This window comes from Palaemon carinicauda, chromosome 11 (genome assembly GCF_036898095.1).
Source record: "Palaemon carinicauda isolate YSFRI2023 chromosome 11, ASM3689809v2, whole genome shotgun sequence".
Lineage (NCBI taxonomy): Eukaryota > Metazoa > Arthropoda > Malacostraca > Decapoda > Palaemonidae > Palaemon > Palaemon carinicauda.
The window spans coordinates 147,248,222-147,271,106 of record NC_090735.1 but is presented as its reverse complement, the minus strand read 5'-3'; the positions used below and the strand labels follow the sequence as shown (position 1 = coordinate 147,271,106).

The 22,885-nt window shown below is 39.0% G+C and overlaps 1 protein-coding gene across 1 annotated transcript in view; it reads right to left on the bottom strand.

The window, feature by feature from the left end:
- Positions 1-1,824: 1,824 nt before the first annotated feature.
- Positions 1,825-22,885, bottom strand: part of mRpL51 (mitochondrial ribosomal protein L51) — a 48,003-nt gene continuing 26,942 nt past the window's right edge. Inside the window, exons 3-4 of the mRNA XM_068383636.1 lie at positions 11,402-11,509; positions 1,825-3,119 (exon numbers count right to left, since the gene is read on the bottom strand). Coding sequence (XP_068239737.1) covers positions 2,887-3,119; positions 11,402-11,509 — 341 coding nt within the window. The 3' untranslated portion in view covers positions 1,825-2,886. The remainder of the gene's footprint in view (positions 3,120-11,401; positions 11,510-22,885) is intronic.

Below are 22,885 nucleotides of genomic sequence, written 5' to 3'. Positions count from 1 at the left end.
GTGACTGAGTCAGAAATCAAAACTACGCAAGTGTCAGCTGTGACAATCAGAAGCTTTAAAAATAGTAACTGGAGTGAAAGAAAAGCTGTTTAGCAACTCCCTAATGTTGTTCCAAAGGTAAATTTGTGAATGTAGAAGCTACTTCAAAGACAATTGCTAGACCAGAAGTCAAGGCAGAAGTATAGTTATATATTGTAAATAAAACATGAGCAGCGAAGCTAATGAAAGCTGTATAAAGAAAAGAGAAGGCACACTAATCAGAAAAGTACCCATAGCAAAATTTCAGCAACCAATAAAGGATAGTTAATCTTAGCACTTGCTAAATGATGTACAAGATAACACTATTAGCTAACCGAGGCATTATTGCCTTAGCTTGGAGAAGTCGAGAATGATCAGAGGTAACGACGAAAGCGTATGAGCCTGGAGACTTTCCATTGTGCACTTCACCCACAATATCGATAGCCGTAAATCAATATTTATGGAGCTTTCTATCCACACAAGCATTTCCCAGATGCCATTGAGAGAGATAACTAAGCCTAGGTCCATGGGTCTTGGTCAGGTCCAGGGCAAAGCTTTTCGGCCCAACACAGGCGAATATGATTATTAAAGTATTTCAAAGTTTCTGGTGGCATTATATTCCTAAAATTTGCATAACTTGCAACAGATGATATAATGACCTAAATCCACATAACTGGTCAGGGTGACAAAAAAGTTGTATTTTCTCCAATAATTTATTTTTTCATCTAATATGTCCTTTTTAAATGTCATGTTGGCATATAGTTATTTAGTCAGAAAAGTATTGTTTTGCACATTAATGCTCAAGATTATTTTCACCATGTTCACAATAAAAAAAAAAATCAGTAAATCACATTTCAGAATTCAAGTTCTCGTAAATGTAATATACAATATAAAATACACCATTGCAGCTTGGGTAAGACCCTTGTCGCTTGTCTACATTGTCCTTTTGGTTATTCAAATCAAAGCAACTATTCTAAACTGCAACTGTCATGGCTATGAATACTACATATGCTGCACAAGTTTATTTACATACTATAGTTTCCAAATGTCCTGTAGTGTGTTATCAATAATTTATTTTCTATTTTTGTCAAGGCATGAAATTTTTGAAACTGCACTTAGAGTGCGTGACATGAGGCTAAAATGCGTGTCTCATGTAAGATGCGTGAGTCTTACGCAAGGTGCTTGCAGAATTTATTTGAAGATATTCAAAGAATGCAGTAGAGTATTTTAAACACATATTTTCTACTAACAATATACATCCAAATGCTATCTTTCGTATTTCCCATTTTTCATATTACTTTAACGAAAGGCTTTTCAAGATTCATCATAGAGTTGTAAAACCACTAACACATCTTCCCATCTACCTTGATGGGAGTCCAAAAACTTGCAATGAATAAGTTACTTACCATTTTAGGTACAGGTACTACTCAGCACACTTTAAGTGACAACTCTCTTTGTAGCACAGTACTGTAGTGTAATATTAGATAGTTTTACCAGAACCCTAGAGTATAATAGTGTTTTGGTTTGTGAGTAATGGTATTTTGGAAAACTCCAAATGATTGCCCTGACCTGTTCAATTTCCTCTAAACATTCTTAGATTATATTTACCACAATGAAAAGTTTTATGTTTAAAATCAGCATAAGATTCCCAAGAGGTGAGCTAAGGTTCTTTCAAGCTTAAAAATTTGCTGCATATTTTTAATGAACATTAAGATTTTCACTTAACATGATATTATCCATTATGGCAACATTCAATAAAGTATAAAACATCTGATAGAAAAATAAAAAGGTTTAAATCAAACAAAATTCAATTCCTAAAATTTATTTACAAATACCTTTTTCCAAACTACACTATAGGGGCAACTCCTTCGTACATTTAGGATACTTAAACTCATCTAAGAAGTAACATTCATAGGAATAGGAATACTGCCTTGATTTAAAATATTCAGTATAGATAAGAATGAATGACCTTGATTCTATTTGACAGCCTAGACTGTGAGCAAAGACTTCAAAGAGTATTTATAAACCCAAAAAGTAATACAAGACAGTAATGTTAATCAATCCATGTATGGCCAGTTAGTCTTTTTTCACACTGCTCCTTGAAATACCTAGAAAACTTGTTTCTCTACCAAATATACAGTACGTAGTTAGGCACAGTTGTATTTCATTTTGAAGAGCTGAGGAAAAGGAGAATTTTATTGAATAGAAAAGAGGAAGCCATGTCAAATTCAATACCAACAATCTTTGATTTTGCACGATAAACTTTTCCTAGTTTTATCAATTCATATGAATTATAATTTTTCTCATCAGATAATACCGAAAGTGAAATGCTTCAAATAATACAGAAGAATTTATTTTATAGTCTGGAAGAGATAGTTTTGGCAGAACAAGTTTTTAAACCTTATTTCAGCTACACTTATTATAACCTAAATAAATCTTTACTGAGAAATCCATTTAAAATACAGAGCTATATCAACTCCATCCTTTAATTTAGATAGATTATCAGATTGATAAAAAAAATTTCAACTGATGCAGGACTTTCGGACTCCTTTTAAATGTAAGAAAATACCAGTGCCAAACAGTTGATCACTATACAATGTACAATAATTCTTTATCAGAATACTATCTGATGGCTCGTCTTCAATCAAAATTCTCATGCAAGACCTATTAGTGAATTGATAAATCCTAGAGAATTTATATAATCAAAGGACTAAAAATTAAATGTCTAATAAATTGCAAAACAAATTTCACTAAAATAAATTATTTCCAATCAACCCCAATTTTCTGATTATGAAACTACAAAGATCAAAATGCATTGACCAAACTTCCGTAACATTAGCTGAAAAGACAAAAGTGCAACATAAGACTTTAGGTTTTGTGCCAATAATAATTCTGTGTCTTTTGATTTAAAAACCTATGTAGCCATTTGATTCTCATATTCATCTGCCTGTACTTAGTAGGCCTTTTGTCCCTCATCTCTTTACCAAACATCTTACGTTTTCTGAGTAACATTTGGAATTCATTGCCTTTGAAACCTCGCAGCCAAAGAGGAGTAGAGTACAGCACTTGAGATGGATGTATTGACCCGTCACCCAAAATATCTAGAAGGAGACAAATATAATTCTAATTAACCAATCATCTCTCTTTATCAAAGCAGTCTAAAGTATCGATGGAGACAATTTTTGGTTCCTTATGATATCTTGTGCTTCTGGATGACATCATTTCAACAAAGAACATACATGCAGAAGTAAAGCATACCACATCATATTATCATATTATCAAGATGATTTTACAGTGGAACAAGGGTTGGAGTAATTGTAATTTAATTGAAATGTAATTAACTACAGTACATTAAAGTATGCAATTGTAATTGTATGTAGAACTTAATGAAGTAATTGTAATTATAATCAATTACATTATAAATTATAATTTTATTGCAATTGCAAAAAAGTAAGTAGAGAAAGAACTCAACCATTTTACAGTGATCCATTATTTTACTGGAAAGAAACACCACATGTTTTGAGTCCATTGAAGAATCTTGCAGAAGATGTATTATGGTGAACTGCTATATCAGCCCCATCTGAACAAGTGTTTAGGATTGCCGGAAATTATTTTACTGCAAACAGAGCTCAACTTTGGGTGTTCTTTCAGATCAATAATAATGATCAAGTGTAGCAGTGAAATTCTTAAAAACTACCAGCCAGTGCAGCCACTCAGATAGATGTTAACTACCCTACCATCTGCAACTTCTTCAAAAATTAAACGGCAATTTATTTTTTACAAGCCTGTCAGTACAAGAATTAAACCTTATATCATTATTTTTCCTATTTACATAGATAGTTGCACTGCTGTTTATTTAAACAATCAAATACATTTAATCATAGGACATTCTTAATTAATTATTGTGCTAGCTAGTGTTGTAATTTTTCTATAAATGAAATGACAACAACTCGATGATAGTGTTTTTCTTTTCAATCAAAGCTTACCATTGGAAGCTGAGTAATCATCATTGTAATTATAATTGTAATTGAACTTCACATGAGTAATTGTAATTTTAATTGCAATTTAAAGGTTTAATAATGTAATTGTAATCAAGATTTTGAATTGTAATTACTCCAACCCTAGTAAGAACTCACAACATAGATATAAAGGAAAATAGCTTGGACACTGGTTTGCTCATGTAAAACTAGCATCATAAGTACAGAGATTGATAATGTCAACACATAATTGTCTCCATAATCAAAGAAAATGTAAGTTTGATAAAAATATTTTTGTTACGAGTGCACAGTTCTATTATACTCTGTAAAACCGAGTCTCTCTCAACAAGAGTATCATCTTTATTCCCTCTGTCACAAGAACCATCCATTACCTCAGTAACCTAAAACAGATATGAAGGAAACTAAATGGCTGAGATGGAGGCAGCCACACCTAGTGCAATTAGAGATTTGAACAGTTTAACTATCTAAACAGAATGAGAATTTTATTTTTTATTAATTTTCACTTAGCAAATATAACTTCCTGTTTTTATCTATCAGTCTAAAATTTTCTTATTTTTATAACCAATTATAACACAGTTCAGAAACAAACTGTTTAGATGCTACAAAAATCCAGAACCAACATTAGAATCACATGGAAAGAGCTCTAATCCAAGGTCTCCTGTATTCTGTGCACAGAGCTCTCTTGACAGGGCATCCGCTACTACTGTATATAAAAAGAGCTTGACAGATGGAATAGGGAGAAGAACAAATTCCTTTCCTGAAGGAGCTTTATAATGGGAAGACTGACTGCAATGAAAATACCTGAGCAGGCTCCTCCTCTCCCGAGGCAACAGACTGATACCTGGTTGTCTATAAAAATCTAGATATGAGAACTTCTTCTTGGACTAAGTTACAGTACTTCGCTGTAAGGAAAACTTCCATCAATTCCAACAAATGGATGTGAAAAGCTGTCAACTGAGGGTACCATTTCTTGAACACATATATCTACTCTAAATGACTCCCCAAACCCGACCAGAATGCGTCTGTATGAAAGATCATGGAAATCAGAGGAGGAACCAATGAGTCAAGAGAATAAAAGGGCCTTTGTTGTGGTTCAAGGCATGAGGATTCTTTGACAGTAACTGGGCTCGATTGTCTCATCAACCTTTTTGAGCCACTCTTTCATTCACACAATTGCAATCTTTCAACCTAGTTTTCAACTGATGTTTAGAGATGATTTAGTCATTGTAGCAAACACAGAACTGCAAAAAAGGTTTGTAGCATGGAAAAGATTACAAGTAAGGAAAAGATTGAAGGTGAACATTGGAAAGACCGAACTAATGATTAATAGCAGAAGGACATTCAAGCAGAAGATGGAACAGAGCTAAAACAGAACCAAAAGTTTAACTACTTATGATCAATAATAATAGAAGGAGGTATAGTACTGAAAAAGCAGTGAGACAGACTGAAAGAACTGTGACAAAAATGGAGAAAACTAATGAGTTATTTCAGAAGAGAAAATGCCATCATGGCTCAAAATCACAATTTAAAAGACAATTTTCAGGCTCGTACTATTATAAAGGACAGAAACTCAACCTGTTAGGAGGAAAGAGGAAAAATTGTTGGAAAGAACTAAGATGAGAATGGTGAGATGAATTGCCAGAATATCGCTACTGGTAAGGAAGGAGAGTCATTATATAAGAATGATGTGTGGTATATGTAACGTAAAGGGGAAGTCTAGAGAAGTTCATCAAAGAGACTATGGCCATGTAATAGGAAAAGAGGTGAAGGAATCGATCAAGAGAGCTCAGAACATGCCAATGCTATTCACACCCCACCGAGAGAAAGTCCAACGTTCTTGAAAACAATGGAGACATGCCCCAACATGAAGACATTGATGAATCCTTTGCCTCAATGAGACTAACCAGCTTCCCATTTTCATTTGGTGTGCCTTCAGTTACCAATTTTTCTCTGAAAAAAAACCCGGAGGACAAATGATTTTGGACACTGCTTGAGAAGGATGACTGCTGCTTTTAATCTTCTTGATGGAACTTAGGTATAAGATAAGATGTGGCATAGATTTATGGGGTTTTTCTCTGTCCTAGTGGCTTCTGAGATTTGTTGGTTCCTACTATAAGCCAAAGCCTTGAGGAAACAGGGTTTCTTCTTTTAAAAGTGGGGCCAAAATCCTTTCCTTCATTTTAAGGTAAGGCCAAAATTCTTTCCTTTATTTCTCTGGAAGTGAAGTGGCTATTACGTCAGTGTTAGCTTTAGCTTTATCAACTAAAATTGGGGGGAAAATGGATTTACATAGAGGGTCACTATACAGTAACTCATCTACATCAACCTTTTGCAGATTGCAAGCTGCCAGCATGTGGTATCTCACCTCAAATTTGGTTTTGATAAAGTTCTATAACGCCTCATAAGTAGGTTTACAGAGTACTGTAACTTTACTGAGGTGATCAACTCGGATCTTATGCTATGATTAACAGTGCAATGTCTGAAAAAATTGATCCTTCATACTATTAAGTGCCTTTTAACAATCCAAAATTGTAATAATATAAGAATCAATGCCTTCACAGAATGATCTTTGACAACCATGTAAAAGTAACACCATGGTCAATCACACCACCGACCCAGTGACTTCATTTATCTTTGCTTAGTGTCTGGGCCTGCTAGTTTTCCTGTTGTCCATCTATAATCATCATCATCATCATCATCATCATCATCATTTCAGCCTTCAAAAGTCCTTTGTTGGATGTAGGACTTCCCCAGGTTTCTCCACAGACTTCTATCGCAAGCTATTCTGTGCCACTGTTGCTTATGTTGGTCTAAGTCATCTCGCCAGCGGGTATTTTGTCTTCCTCGGTTTCTTGTGTATCCTCGGGGTGTCCAGAAGGTTGTTCGTGATGTCCATCGGTTGTCTGTCATCCTGGCAATGTGCCCTGCCCAGTTTCATTTGAGCTTGCTAATGGTTTCAAGGATATCCATTACTTTAGTTTTTTGACGTATCCATTTAGCTGTTTTTCTATCCTTCCATGTTAGATTTAGCATAATTCTCTCATGTGCCCTCTGCATTGTTCGTAGTTTAAGGGAAAGCTTTTTTGTTAGATTCCAAGTTTCGGCCCCATAGGTGACAGTGGGGAGGATACACTGATCATAGACTTTCCTTTTTAAGATGATAGGAATCTTCTTATTTTTTAACACTGTACTGGCTCTTCCAAACGCTTGCCAACCGAGGGTTATTCTTCTTTTTATTTCGCTCTCTTTACAGGCGTCATGTAGAGAGATTCATTGTCCTAAGTAGATGTAGTGGTCCACTTCCTCAATTTGTTGGTTTTCAATTTCAAGTATGTCATCTGCATTTTCAGTATATTTATTGCTCATGACTTTGGTATTTTGGAAGTTCATGTGGAGGCCAATTGATTTGCTTGCTTCATTTAGCTCGGTGAGCATATGTTGAAGCTCTTCTTTGGTGTGAGCAATGATAATGATGTCATCAGCAAATCTTAGGTGACTTAGATATTCTCCATCTATTTTTATTCCTTTTTCTTGCCAGTTGAGTTGTCGGAAAGCTCTCTCCAGGCAGGCAGTAAACAGTTTGGGTGAGCTAGTGTCACCTTGTTCAGAGTCCTTGTGGAGGCGAATAAATGATGTTGCATGGTCATAGATGTGACAGAGTACATTAATGTAAACTGAGTCAACTCCCTGTTCTTCCAGCTCTGACATGACCTCCTCAGTTTCAACCGAGTCAAATGCTTTGGTGTAATCTACAAGTGCTACTACTAGTGGTATCTTATATTCATTTGTTTTCTCAATGATTTGGTTTACTGTTTGTAGATGGTCAATTGTGGAGTAGCCTCTTCTAAAGCCCGCTTGTTCCCTTGGCTGATTTTCATCAAGCTTTCCTACAATTCGGTTGGTGATAACTTTGGTGAAAATTTTATAAATAACATTAAGGAGGCTGATTGGCCATTGGTTGTTCATGTCCCTGAGGTCGCCTTTTTTGTAGAGTAGAATGAGGATAGCTTTATTCCACTCTTCTGGCGTTTTGCTCTTCTTCAGACATTCATTGAATAGTCACGCTAGTCTGACGTGGATTGGCTCATCAGCATCTGCTATTAGGTCTAACGTGATGTTATCTGGTCCCGGTGCTTTCCCCTTCTTCATTTGCTTGACAGCTAGTCGCACCTCGCCTGCTGTGATCTCTGGAAAGTGATGAGATGGGTGTTGATTTGCTCTTTCATGAAGATGGTAACGAGGTCTTTCTGAAGAGTAAAGCTTTTGGTAGTACTCTCTTGCTCGCTTAGCTATTCCATCACGGTTGGTTGTAAGGGATCCGTCTTCTTCTAGCACCCCAGTGAATTGCAGCTTCCCTTGGCCGAGTTTTCTTTTTGCTGTTTTAAACCCTCTCCCTTGTTTGATGACATCTTCAATTATTTTTGTCGTTCTATTGGGAGGGTCTTCTCGTTGCTTTTTCTGTATAGTTTTGTTTAGTTCTGCTGCTTCAATTTTCTCCCGCACTGTTGATGGGGGCTTGAGATTTCTCCGTTTTTTCATGAGGTTCTTTGTGTCTTCCGAGAATTTGCTGTTGTCAGAGGGTTTTGTGTCCTGGAACTTCTTTGCTACTTCCTTCAGGGGAATAATGATGTTATTATTCAAGTTTTCAAGATCAGTTTCATTACTGTTTTGGTCTTCTAAATTTCCAAGAATCTCGTAGCGGTTTTTTAACTCTATCTGAAATGTAGATTTGAGAGCTTCAGGTACTTTGATATGTTCTGGTCTTACGAAGAATAGTTTTTGCCTTTCTTATTTGGTGTTGATTTGGACTTTGCATCTTATCATCCTGTGATCACTGCCTACATTGACTTGGTTTAGGACATCAACATTTTTAACTATATTATGTTTGTCTACCAGTATGTAGTCTATTTCTTTACGTGTTTCATGGTTTGGGCTTCGCCATGTCCATCTCTTGTTTTCACCTTTTGAAAGAATGTGTTCATGATCTTGAAGTTATGTGCTACAGCAAAGTTTATCAAGTCATCTCCCCTTTCATTTCTCTCCCCATATCCGAATTTGTCCACGCAATCCTCATTCCCTTTTCCAATTTTAGCATTGAAATCCCCCATTATGATGTTGTAATGGGCTTTGTTGTTATTTAGAGTGGTATATAGGTCATCATAAAAGTTATCCAGTTCCTCTTGGGATGACAATGATGTGGGAGCATATACCTGTATGATAGTTAGTCTGTACCGCTTTGAAATTCTAAGAGTGACACTAGCAACTCTGTCTGATGTGGCTGTGAACTTCTCAGTGTTGTTGTGTAAGTTTTTGTTTATGAGAAATCTAACACCATTTTGCTTGCTTTTCTTACCACTGTTGTAAAGCAAGTGTCCGCTTTTAAGCATTTGGATTTTCTCACCTGGTCTTCTCATCTCGGAGATTCCGATAACATCCCAATTGATGTTCATAATCTCTGTTTCCAGGCTACTCAGGTGTATTTCTTCAGAGAGGGTTCTTACATTGTACGTAGCAATGTTAAGCACTGTTTTAGGGTTGGATAGTCGCTTATACAGCACACAGTCCCTATCCAAATCAGACTGTGTGGTTGGGCCTTGATTTAAATCCGCTGACCCAACAGGAACGGCCGAATTTTGTCTGTGGTTGTAACTCATTTGGGGAGATTGTGGGTCATACCCTGCCGCGCTGGCCCATGGCTATCTCTTCCCCCCCATCTATAGTACCTCAGAACAAAAGTAGCAGCAGAAATTTTACCAATAGATTAGTGTATATGAAGCACAATCTTTGTGTACAGTACCATTCAGAGTAATATTATATGCAAAATATGTTATTACATTATAACAAATATATTCACACAACTTAAGTTTAGACCATTCTAAAAATACTTTGTTTTATTGGTCTTTCTTCAGGATGAACAATTTCTACAGTGCTAAAAGAATACCTGTATGTCCTTGCCATTGCAAGTTGATTTCCTGTTGAAAGAATACTGCATTTCACTGTTAGAGCATTTTGTACACTAGCTGGAAAAGTTACCAAGCAGTCCTTTGTCAAAAAAATAAAAAATAAACTGACCTTGAAAGGTAAAGAGTAAAATTGTAAAATTTTTTAGGTTTTTCAAGTTATAAAATAAATCACTTGTGTAAAAAGGCCAGGCTAGATCGATCTTGAAGGTATATGTTGCCATCTTCAAGTCTGGGGTGTTTGATGCTCCCATCACCCTGCTTAAATTTAGAGTTCTTCATCATCATCATTATTATTACTAGCTAAACTACAACCCTATTAGGAAAAGCAGGATGCTATAAGGACAAGGGCTCCAACAAGGAAAAATAACCAAGTGAGGAAAGGAAATAAAGAAAAAAACAAACTACAAGAAATCCGATGAACAATTAATATATAACCTTTTAAATACAGTAACACCACTAAAACAATCTTTCATAAAGAAAAAAAATTTTAAGAGATATTTATGTCAGCCTGTTCATCATAAAAAACGTGTACATCTGCCATTAGGCCAAGGTCTGTTTGCTGGCAAGCGAACATTCACAACAGCACTTGCGGGTGGTTCGCAAGTTACCTTGCTCACTCGCTCGGATATTGACGAGCAAGGCAAAGATGGTTGAGCTGAAAACGTTTGCTGTAACCGCCAACATTCATCAGGCCAAACAAGCCGTACAGCTGAAGGTGCAGACACCTAAGGCCGAACCCTAAAGGGTTTCATACTCGCAAAATTTGCAGACTCATTGTGCCTGGGGGGCACAGAAGAAAGTGGCTTTGACTTCAGGGAGTCGTCGGTTATACAGTAATCATTAGGGTACTCTGAAGAGCCTAACTCCGGGGAGATAGTGCGAGGGGGCAAAGAATCATGCACTCGCTTACGAGGAACTTGAGGTGGAGACCACTTATAGAAGGACAATCTGAGAAGACGCTAAGTTGCAACTCTTCAGGTGGGCGAGGAACTGCAGAGTAAGAGTCCACCGGGGGAAGGTAACCGACTGGAAGGGACTCCCATACAGAGACTAGGTGGGGAATGTCAGAACCAACCCCTATGGAGGCAGCTGTGCACTCTTGCTATGCCCCAAGTTTCGAAACCTCCAGCAGCCGTTATTTCGTGGGAAGGCCACAACTGATGCAAGGCCCGATGATTTCAGCATTGGATGGGCTGTAATGAGTTCAATAGTGCCTCAATTTGTGGGGCTCCATAATACACACTGAAACTGGGATTTGCACATTAAAACACTGGTAAGGGAGACAGTATTTCTTTGGTAATTTTTGTTGCATTAGATTCCTTGTTCTAGCCTTTAACAGAAAAGTTATTGGAGACCAAACAGCACATCAACTTGAAAAAAAAATGCTAAAAAAGGCTCAAGGAAACCCTTTACTGTACTTACCTATATAGTCATTTTGACCTCTTTGTGCTCTCTTCGGTGCCCATGAATTTTTAGGTCGATAGACAGGAATTGGCAATCTGTATTCATGATCCATATGAGGCATAAGCCCTGCAAAAAAAAATAAGCATATGTTATTTTTTTTAAACATTTTTTTATGGTAGCAAAGACAACAATAAAATATCACAAAAACACTCATAAAACCTCATATCATCAAGAGCATACTATACACATCTGGTTTCATTAAAGTATTGAAGGAATCATACAAATCTGGGTACATAATTTCACCCAATGATAAGATTGGTAGTACATCACTGCATGAATACATTATTAAGTTAACCAAATGGGCAAATGTGCATTTGCACCACATTAGCATCTCACCTACCCATCTTCTTTTCAATACCATTTATGTTGTGGTACTTCAACAGCCATGGCAGGCATTTCTATTTGACTTTTAAAAATTGGGCTATTCACATACGTAATTCTAACAGGGCAGCACATCAAACACATAAGGTCATTACACTGATGATTTCATCACCAACTCCATCAAAAAATTTATTCTTTCTTCCCAATTTCGCTCTTTCACGAAACAGAGAACTGTATAATCTATTGAATGAAAAATCACATATTCGCATACTTTTAAGAAGTTCTCTCATGGCGCAAAGATTTCAAACAGCCCGCGCTCCTTTGCACCCAGCTCGCTTCACGCCATTTCCCTCTTTGCCCAGTACAACAGTCAATATTATGCTGACTCAGCATCAGACTTGTGTATATCCTGCTTCAGTCATTTTCAAGCAGAATTAAGTTTTCATCTAAAAAGTGATGTATTTACAGACAGGAGTACATACTCTTGTACTGTACATTGTTTAATTTACTGGGTAATGTACCACACATGTGCATCCCTACAGTGCTGTGCAAGAGATGACACATGATTGTATACATATTGTACAGTGCAGTAGTACAGTAATGTATAGTATTGGTTATTAACTATACTGTACAGTACTGTACATAAATTACTACTGTACTCTACATATAAATGTACGCTTAGTGTACGGTGAGTTGTCAAACAGTGCGAGTCGTCCGAACAAAAACAGTTAAGTTGCACAGTAGTGATAGTACGCCTACTGTACATATATCACAGTAATACTGTATACAAAAGGTCCTCAACTTACAAACTTAATAGGTTCAAAGAAGCTGTTTATAAGTCAGGTTATATTAAATTTTTGCCCAGGGTAGGCCTAACCTGACACTCATGCCCACAATTTCCAGCTACAAAAGTCAACAAATTGTCACGCTTCATACGAAATGTTTACTTATTGCAAATGTCATTTGCTTACTGAATTAAATGATACACTATTGCTTTATTACAGTATTTCTTTTGATAAAATATCTGACATTTAGAAAAGTTAGATTTGTATTTGTATCTCTGAATGTTTTTAAGTTGAAGTTTTTGTAATTTGAGGACCTTCTACACTACAGTATCAGCGAGTGTTATATGAGATTGGAACAACAGTGCTTTGTTGTTATTGGTGTCCCAAATGACGACTGTAGTGTTACATACTGTACTGTACTCTACTGTACCGTAGCCTTGCCGTGCATAATACGTAGCGTAAACGTGTGCAAATGTAATGTACACTTCCTATAATGTGTTCATTCATTTACAAAATACTTATACAGTGATAGAAATCAAGTAAAAACAATATTAGACAGTACTTTGTGTGTTAGTCAACCATGAGTAAGCAATGGGCAGTAAGTTGGTAGGGCTATGAGTTATCCTACAAAAGAGCCACACATATTCGCAGATTGTTCGTGCCTGTTTCTGTTACCTAAGCCCCACAAATAAGGAAGGTTGACTATAATTCACTTAAATGATGGTTCTACTTATTAAAGGGGTTCAACAAAATCAAATTTGGGATTTTTTTTTTTATAAAAAGTTTTCAAAACTTCCATAAATAACTTTCCTTCTCTCTTCTAATCAAACAGACATACAATCTACTCATTTTGAGAAAAGAGCAGTCATTTCAGGTTTATTTCTCAAATTTTTCACAATTATTTCACTAATACTAAATTTTTTACTCTACTCTTCTTTAATTCCACATCCTCTCTTTTATATTCTCAACTTTTAAATAAACTTAATATGCCATGTGGATACGGTACTTTGTCAATCTCTTATTTTAAACTGAAGGACATACCTGCATATGGCTCTTTCAAAACAACTTAGTCATCTAACAATAAATGAAGCATTTTATTTTTACATTGGAGGGCCACCTCTCATTCTCATAGGTTGATAATATACTGTATTCTTCAGTATGGAAAGTAAACAGCAGCTCATCTTACTATGCAGAGTTTATCTCTAAATTAGCACCCATCTGACATGCAGGTACACCTTGATATAAACCAATAACAGTTGTTAACTCTAATATCATACTGATACAGTGATACCTCTAGATACAAAATTACTGTAATTTGTTCCAAAGTGGCTTTCGTATCATAATTTTTTTGTATAATGAGGGCAATTTTACATGTAAATTTCACAATTCGTTCCAAGCCCTACAAAAACACCACAATAAATTTCATAGTAAAGCCATACTGTATTAATCACAGTGAAATACAACTAAATATTGTACATTTGAATCATTCAATACCTAACATAACTGTTAATACGTCTAAATGAAGTACATTAGTTACTAGAACATAATGCAATAATAAATGGAAAATAACCAAAATGTGGAACCTCACCTTTCAAGTGAGGTGATATCCGAAAGCAAAAGCGTCGGCAGAGGAGGAGGGCAAACAGCAAAATACATTAACAAGTGGAAGAAAACATGAATACTTAACTTTACGAAATATATTAACAAAGGGCAAAAAACCATTAATGCTTTAATTTTACGAAACATTAACAAAAGGCAGAAAATATTGACCTTAACTTAAAGAAAAAATTAAAATCGGTAGCGGATCCGAGATTTGGATCCTTCCAGATGGAGAGTCTCGATTCCATAACATATGATCAGGATCAGCTGTTACTTTGCCTGGTAAGGGCACTGAGGAAATACCTTAAAAGAACCTCCAGAGCTTACCCTCAGATCACCAGGCTGAGCACAGGAAAGGTCAAAGGGAAGATAACGAAGAACTCAATCTCTTCCTAGACTAGGCAAGTGATTGAGCGAGCCATCCAACCAGGGACCTCTCCTTCTGGTCGTCGACCATGAGCTCACAACGTCAGGGGTACCAGTACGTCTGTGGCGTTCATGAAGAATTTCTCTGTGATAAAGGGGCTACATACGGATGTGTGGAAATGGTAACCACGTTCACCGCCCACTACCTGCAAGACATAAACCACAGGAACCTAGATACTTTTACTTTAGAGCCTGTGGTGGCTGCACAAAATATGGTCAATAACACCTCAGCTCCCATGTAGGATAAGTATCAGTCGGTTGAGACTAGATGTTACCTGAAAGTAAGTCTGGAATGAATGTGTGAGTGACTGGCCACTTCCTATTTCATTCTCCCCTTTCTTGGAGTCCAGCATCCGACGAACTCTGCAAGCTGACCTCCTCTAACAACAGGTAGGCCCCATCGTCCCTTGTGCAGCCTGGTATATGTGTATATATTTGCAATGTCGCTGATCTCCAAGTGAGGTGGAGTCGGGCAATGTCCAGGTCAAGTGTGGAGTTTAACTCCAATCTTACACTTACCTGGTCAAGTTACATGGCTAAATTCTTATACCCAGCACTGATTGCCCATGCAATTAACACTGGTGTCAGGGTGTCTTTAAACAGCTCGTGCGAAGCATAGTAACACCCTGGTCAGTCACCAGCCAGTTGGTTTTTGGACTTCCACCCACCATGGAGTCTCCACTGTACAGAGCATAAAGGTTTGTATATACTGTCGGAACAAATGACAAATTTGGAAATAATTTTCATTTTTCCTAACTATACAAACATGGAGCTCTGTACACATACTGGTCCCACTATCATCTTCCCCAAAAATCCTGCCACAATTGCAAGGTGACTGTTTGATACTAGTGCAGGTGTGAGTGGGATGGCTGATCTGTTCCTGCCCTTCACTAGTAAGTGGAGAGTAATTACACCTCGTCAAAAACTTAGCGGGTGGTTTCAGCTATCGCCGAAATATATCTCCACTATAAAGAGCTCCAGGTTTGTATAGATATGAAAAATGCAAATTATTTCCAAATTTGTTGTCATTTTACTTGAATGAAGGCTCTTACACAATCACAAAATAACAAATAAGAATCAACAACTCCTGCTAGCAAGCCTTGTCGGTTCAGACATCTCATTATCACTTCGCTGTCCCAGATCAGCCTGACGAGGGCTGATCTGCGTGGAGAGTGTTTCCCCAACATCAGCAGGACTCGCATGGCTTCTAAAATGTAGATGAGAAGGGCCTTGAGTAGAGATGACCAAGTCCCTTGGGCTTTCCTCTGATGGGAGTGAACTCCCCATTCTTCCGTCGAGGCATCCATGCGGATGATCTTCGATAGTCGAGTTAGTTGCAAGGGCACGGTCCTCATTAGGCTTTTGGCCTTCGACCATGGGTTGAGAAGCAATCAAGGTAAGACCGATATCGGTCATTTTAGATCTCTTCGAGCGTTTGATGCGTATCTTCTCCAGACTCCTTATGCATCTTTCAGCTGTGCCCTTAGCACTGGGTCTGTCACTGCTACGAACTGGAGAGAGTTCAGTGCTCTTTCCTGTTAGCATCTTGAAATCCTGTCGGATTACAGTAGTCTCTTGACCGACCCTGCGATCTCCTGCTTCTTCCCTAAGGGAAAGGAGAGACAGTGTGACCTTAGGTTCCAATGGTTTTCCAGCCATTGAAACCTTTGAGCTGGAGAAAATCAAGACTTCTTGAAGATGATTTCGCATCCCCGATGGTCCAGGAACTAGGTTACTTCTTTGGATACTTGCAGACCAGCCGCTTCGGGTGCTGCCCGCACCAGCCATTCATCCAGGTACTTTGTTACCTGAACAGTTTCTAGGCATGGTTATTGCACGACTGCATCTGCCAATTTCGTGAAGATACTTGGGACTGTGTTTAGTCCGAAGAGTATGGCTCTTAGGACATATTTTATCTTCTGTAACTTGAATCCTAGGAAGGAGGAGAGGGGGCGACTGACTAGAAGCTGCCAATAGGCATCTGTCAGGTCTACCAAGACTGTGAATGCCCCTTTTTGTAACAGGGTTCTTATGTGTAGAAGGATTAACATCCTGAACTTGCTGTTTATTTTGAACTTGTTGAGTGGCGACAAGTCCAGAATGACTCTGAGTTTTCTTGAGTCCTTCTTGGGAACACAAAACAGCCTTCCCTGGAATTTGATGGACTTTGCTTTCCTTATAACCTATATGCTCTAGAGCTATAGGGTACACTTTTCTAATACGGAGTTGGAGTGTTGGAAGAGTTGAGGAAATGATGGTGGAGGCATGTCTAGTTTCCATCCTATTCCAATCTTGATTAGGCCTTGGGCCCAAGGATCGAAGGTCCAACGATCCTATTGGAGCCTCCCTCCTACCAGAAGCGTCCCTTTGCTTCGACTGATCAGAAGGTTTACCTCCTCGACCGCCTACCTGGGGCACCGCGGTCATAGAAACTGTGGGATGTTGTCGAACAGACCGAGGAAAAAGTCTAGACTTTTTCGTCTTCCTTTTAGGTTGGGGACCCACATCCGGGGAAGACTTCCTCTTTGAAGAGATGCCCCACTTCTGGAGAAGGTTCCTATTCTCCGTGGTAGCTTTCTCGACTACCTCTTTGATTACTTCGTTTGGAAAGAGGTCTTAACCCCAGATATTGGAAGATATCAGCTTCCTGGGTTCATGTTCCACTATTGCAGCAGCGAACACGAACTCTCTACAGGCTCTCCTAGCCTTCATAAAGGCATATAGGTCTTTTACTAAGGTGGCCATATGAATTTTGGCCAAGACCATGAGCATGTCTGGGGTACTTCGATGGGCTGAACAAATCTCTATGCAGTTTTGTAGGGATAAGGAGGCCGCAAGTCTCTCCTTTGTCTCTTGTTCCTTGCACAAGAGAAACTCAGAAAGTTTAGGGAAATTCTTGCTAAACTGTCGTCCAGCGATGTCCGCGTCCAGTTTCCCTACTGAAAAGGTTAAGTGGACTTCCTTTCAATCCTTCTCCTGCATGGGCAAGGCTAGTGACGAAGGCCTGCACTCCTCAAGTGCAGGGCATGGTCTCCCTGCCTCCACTGCCTTGGCAACAGATTTAAATGCCTTCCACGTAAAGGGAAATGCTATTGAAGCAGGAGCAAGAAAGGTAGGGTGTCTCTTACTCAGGGCGAACAGCTTTGACACCAAGTAACCCGCCTTTCTCAGGCTACTTGAAAAGAGAGCCTGTACCTATCGTGGTCGAGAACCATGACTTCCTTCGGTTCCGTCTCTTTTTCTGACGATGGTTCATGCTTCCGTTGAATGAAGCAATCAGGGAAAGCGTTAAAGCTTGGCCAAATACTGGATTTCGTCTAAAGGGACAGCTCCCATCTTCGCAGAGATGTCGAGTTTGCCGTCTAAGATCGGCATAAGCTCAGCATACCTCCAGGGATTGGTTTTGCAGCATGTAGGAAGGTCTTGGTCTCTGGGTCGCTTGAATGACCCTCGGGAGGCCATGAGTGGAGCTTCATGGAGCTCTCTCTTGAGTTTCACTTCCTTTGTTTCGTCTTGTTTGCGAAAGTTTTCCATTTGACCCGTAAGATGGGCCAGTAACTGGCTCATTTTGTCTAATAGAGGGGTAGAAGGTGAAGACGTCGAGGTTAACGGCTCCAGGGCCAGCACAGATGGAAGGAATTCCAACACAACATCGTCATCTTCTTCCAGAGGTGCCTTCCTGCCCTCCATCTCGATGGCCATCTAGACGCAGTGAGGTACGAGTCGTGCTTGGGGCACCACCATTTCACTACTTGCTTTCGGAAACAGTAAGCTACGCATCCTATCGTTAGGTAGGTATGGTCCCGGAGAGTTCTTCTGGAACCCTCTTACCCATTTGCGTAGTTTCTTACGTGCCGCATCCCTAGACTCCATTGACTGGGATCATTAAAACCTTCCGTCACTAAGGTCCGGCAGATATTGCAGACTTGGGAGTCCCAATATTGCAGGGGTTTGGTAATAATATTGCAGGGGGCATGAGACCTGCATGTTTTATGACCGTAAAAGTACTTACTCTCAAGATTGCAGAAGACTGCATCACATTTCATCTGGGGTTCCTCCTGTAAAGAAAGGAAAGCAGAATGAGTATACAATATGATATTTTGATTATAAAATAAATTTTTGAATATACTTACCCGGTGAATATATAATAGCTGACGTCTCGGACGGCTCGACAGAAAAAACACAAAAACTCGCGAGCGATCGCTATGAAGGTTGCGGGTGTGCCCACCAGCGCCAACTATCGGCCAGATACCGCATATACATGTAAACAGCTCCAGTTCTTCTCATCCCGCTGGGTCTCTATCGGGGAGGAAGGGGGGGCCTTTAATTTATATATTCACCGGGTAAGTATATTCAAAAATTTATTTTATAATCAAAATATCATTTTTAAATATTAAACTTAGCCGGTGAATATATAATAGCTGATTCACACCCATGGTGGTGGGTAGAGACCAGTATTAATACAGTTTACAGCGTATATGCTTAGAGTTTTTGACAGTTATAATATAACAAAACCCAAATAAATACAGTGAACCCTCGCTACTTCGCGGTTCGACAATCGCGGATTCACCACTTCGCGGGGTTTTCCCATAACCCATATATATATACATATCGCGGATTTTCCGGAAAATTCGAAAATACCGCGAAATCTGAAGATAACCAAATACGATATTTTGTTACCTGTAATTCCATTAATACTGTAATTATAGTAATATCTGCTCTTACTGATTGTTCATTGCATTACATATGATATATAATTCAGCACAGAAAGAAATAAAACACGAAAAGAGAATGTGATCATACGATAATTCAGTACGTAGTAAAATTAAATCGAACATGAAACGCAAATCAGATGCAGTCATACCATATTAGAATGGTGTGTAATGGATGTGCTTCTTTTCCATGAATCTTTTGTATGTATACGTACGTAGTACAGTACTGCATCCAATAATATTCTTTGTTGCAAAAATCACATTTCGAATAAGTACTGTAAGCGTACGAGAGAGAGAGAGAGAGAGAGAGAGAGAGAGAGAGAGAGAGGCGTAAAATAGCGTACGTACGTAAATTTTTATTATTATTGTTATTATTATTATTATTGTTGTTGTTGTTAATAAAATTATTATTGTTATTATTATTAATCATTATTATTATTATTATTACTGTACAGTATTATTATCATTATTTATTATTATTACGGTATTGTACTTAATCTACGTACGTTCAGTGTGCGCGGGACATCTTCTATGAGTAACCAACGCACCATAGTACTGTATAAGACGGGTTGTGATTGGTTCAAGCGCTGATAGATGACGAATCAAAACTCAAGTTTTGTTATCTAGCCTGTGATTGGTGTTTTGCCCGCATCTTCTACCCGCAGCATCAAAGTTCTCGCGGGACTGCATCGTTCACTTTCTCTTTCCGCGTATTGCTGAGTAGACGTTCTTAAGTTTGTGAAGTTGAATCTGTGCTGTGTGCGACTGTTTTAAGTTGAACTTTTTGTTGAACTTTCTGTTACAATGGCTCCCAAGCGTTCTGCTTCTAGTAAGGCTGGTAGTGAGCCTAAACGCCACCGAAGAATGATGACGATAGCTGAGAAGGTTACGCTTCTCGACATGTTAAAAGATGGTAGAAGTTACGCGGCCGCCGGCCGCCATTTTGGCATCAACGAATCCACCGTTCGCTACATCAGGAAGGACGAGGCGAACATTAGAAAGACTGCTGCAATCACCTTTAGCAGATCAGCGAAGCGAGTCGTTACAACGCGTAATAAAACGATCGTACGCATGGAAGGTGCTTTAGCTGTGTGGATTGCCGACTGTCGGAAGAAGAACATAGCGTTGGATACGAACACCATCCGAACAAAGGCTTTGAGCTTGTATGAGAATTTTGCGGCAAAGGAACCTCATGACGACGATGGCGACCATGCTGAAGAAGATGATGATGTAGATGATCCTCAACCAGGGACCTCCACTGATTCCCAGCGTCAGAAACAACGTTTTTCCGCCAGCAAAGGATGGTTCGCGAAGTTTCAGAAACGCTTCGCCCTGAAAAGCGTTTCCCTGCATGGGGAGTCTGCTTCCGCTGACACTGCCGCTGCTGAAACTTACGTGAACCAGACTTTCAAGAACATTATCGCTGAAGGTGGATACAAGCCGGAACAAGTGTTTAATATGGATGAAACCGGCTTGTTTTGGAAGAGAATGCCGTCGCGAACTTTCCTGTTCAAAGAGGAAGCCAAAGCCTCTGGCTTTAAGGCATTCAAAGATCGCGTTACCCTCGTGATGTGTGGCAATGCTGCTGGATTTTTGTTAAAGCCGGGGCTTATTTATAAGTCGAAAAATCCTCGCGCTTTGAAAAACAAAAATAAGAATCTCCTTCCCGTGTACTGGATGCATAATCAAAAAGCATGGATTACGAAGATGCTGACCTCCAACTGGTTCCACCAGTGTTTCATCCCGCAAGTCCATGAATATCTCTTAGAGAAGGGCTTGCCATTCAAGATCCTTCTCCTTATGGATAACGCTGGTGGACACGCAACTGACCTGTCGCGTGAGGGCGTTCAGGTTGAGTTCCTGCCACCCAACACCACGTCATTAATTCAACCAATGGACCAGGGGGTTATCAGGGCGTTCAAGGCCCTCTACACGAAGAATACCTTGGCGGACCTCGTTGCGTGTGTGGATGCTGCCCAAGATGACGAGGATGAAGACTTCAACTTGAAGGCGTACTGGCGGCAGTACACCATAGCCACGTGCCTGCAGAATATTCAAAAGGCACTTCAAGAGATGAAACCTGCAACCGTAAATGCGAGCTGGAAGAAGCTGTGGCCCGATATTGTTTACGACGACAAGGGATTTACTCCGTCGGAAATCCAACACTCTGCAATACGGAAATCTGTGCAGTTGGCTGCCATAATTGGGGGTGACGGGTTTGGCGACATGACGACTGAAGACGTCGACGAGTTGTTGGACTGCCATTCTCAGCCCCTAACTGACGCAGACCTCGAAGACCTGACGAAATCGGCAAGTGAGGAAGAGAGTGAGGGTACCCAGGAAGAGACCCAAGAAAATGTAGAAGAAACGGGCTTAACATTAGAACGGCTCGCCAAGTTCTGCAACCATATGAAGGAGGCGAAAGAAATGTTGCAAGAGTGGGACGAGGATATGGTTCGCTCGATGCAATTCTGCAACAAGGTCGATGACATCACGACTCCCTACAGGATGCTCTTGGATCGAAAAAAGAAGCAGCGGCAACAACTTCCGATCACAATGTTTTTTCAGCCTCGCAAAAAAGAGCCAGTTCCTCCTGCTAGTACGCCTTCGGAAGAAATTGAAGAAGTTGAAGAGGTGTCCCAGGAAAAGACACCTCCGTCTGAAGAGACGTAAAATACTATCATTGACTGCACAGTAGAACACATCATCAGCTTCATCATCATCATTTCTACTGTGCAGCAAATTCATCGCCATCGTCATTCAAGTTTTTCTGGAACTTCTTTCGTGGTGAGTACAGTAACAATCTTTATTTTTTACTTTAACCTGTTTTATAGTTTAGTACTGTACGTACTGTATGCATTAAGTTAAAGGGAAGGTTTTAAAAGTCTACATGTTGTAACCTATCATATTTTTTTTGTTTAAAATTTACATTTACGTACGTAAAACAATCTCTCTCTCTCTCTCTCTCTCTCTCTCTCTCTCTCTCTCTCTCTCTCTCTCTCTCTCTCTCTCTCTCTCTCTCTCTCTCTCTCAAATTGTTTTCCTGCTTTGCTACGTACAAGTACTGTATAATTTATATTTGTAAGGTAACATATTTTGTAAATGCTTTGTACTGTAAATACTGTATGTACTGTATCATTATTTATCACTATCATCATGCGTGTTAAATGCCTTGTTTGTTCTGAGCGTGGTTGTTTACTGAGCGTACACGCCGTCGTTTCAGGCGGCGTCATAAAGAAAAAGATTTCATTTGGAAGTCCTAAGAAAAATACGTAAACTAAAACATTGGTAATAAAAAAATCAACATACAGTACTGTATAATCAATATAATCGATGCAAAAACTAACCATACGTACATATATGTGTACACTAAATGAGTTTGTTTCTTCATTATGATCAGAGATGAACGTAAACAAAACATTGGTTGCCATTTTTTATCGTGCTTTTTAGGTGTTTAGGAAACACATGATATAAAATCGCCTTTAATATTTGTGCCTGTTTTAGTTTAGGGTGCTGTAGTACATGCATTAAGTGTTCTGTACATTACAGGGTGTAAAGGGTGGTTTGTTAACAGTACTACGTACAAGGGAAGGTTTTAA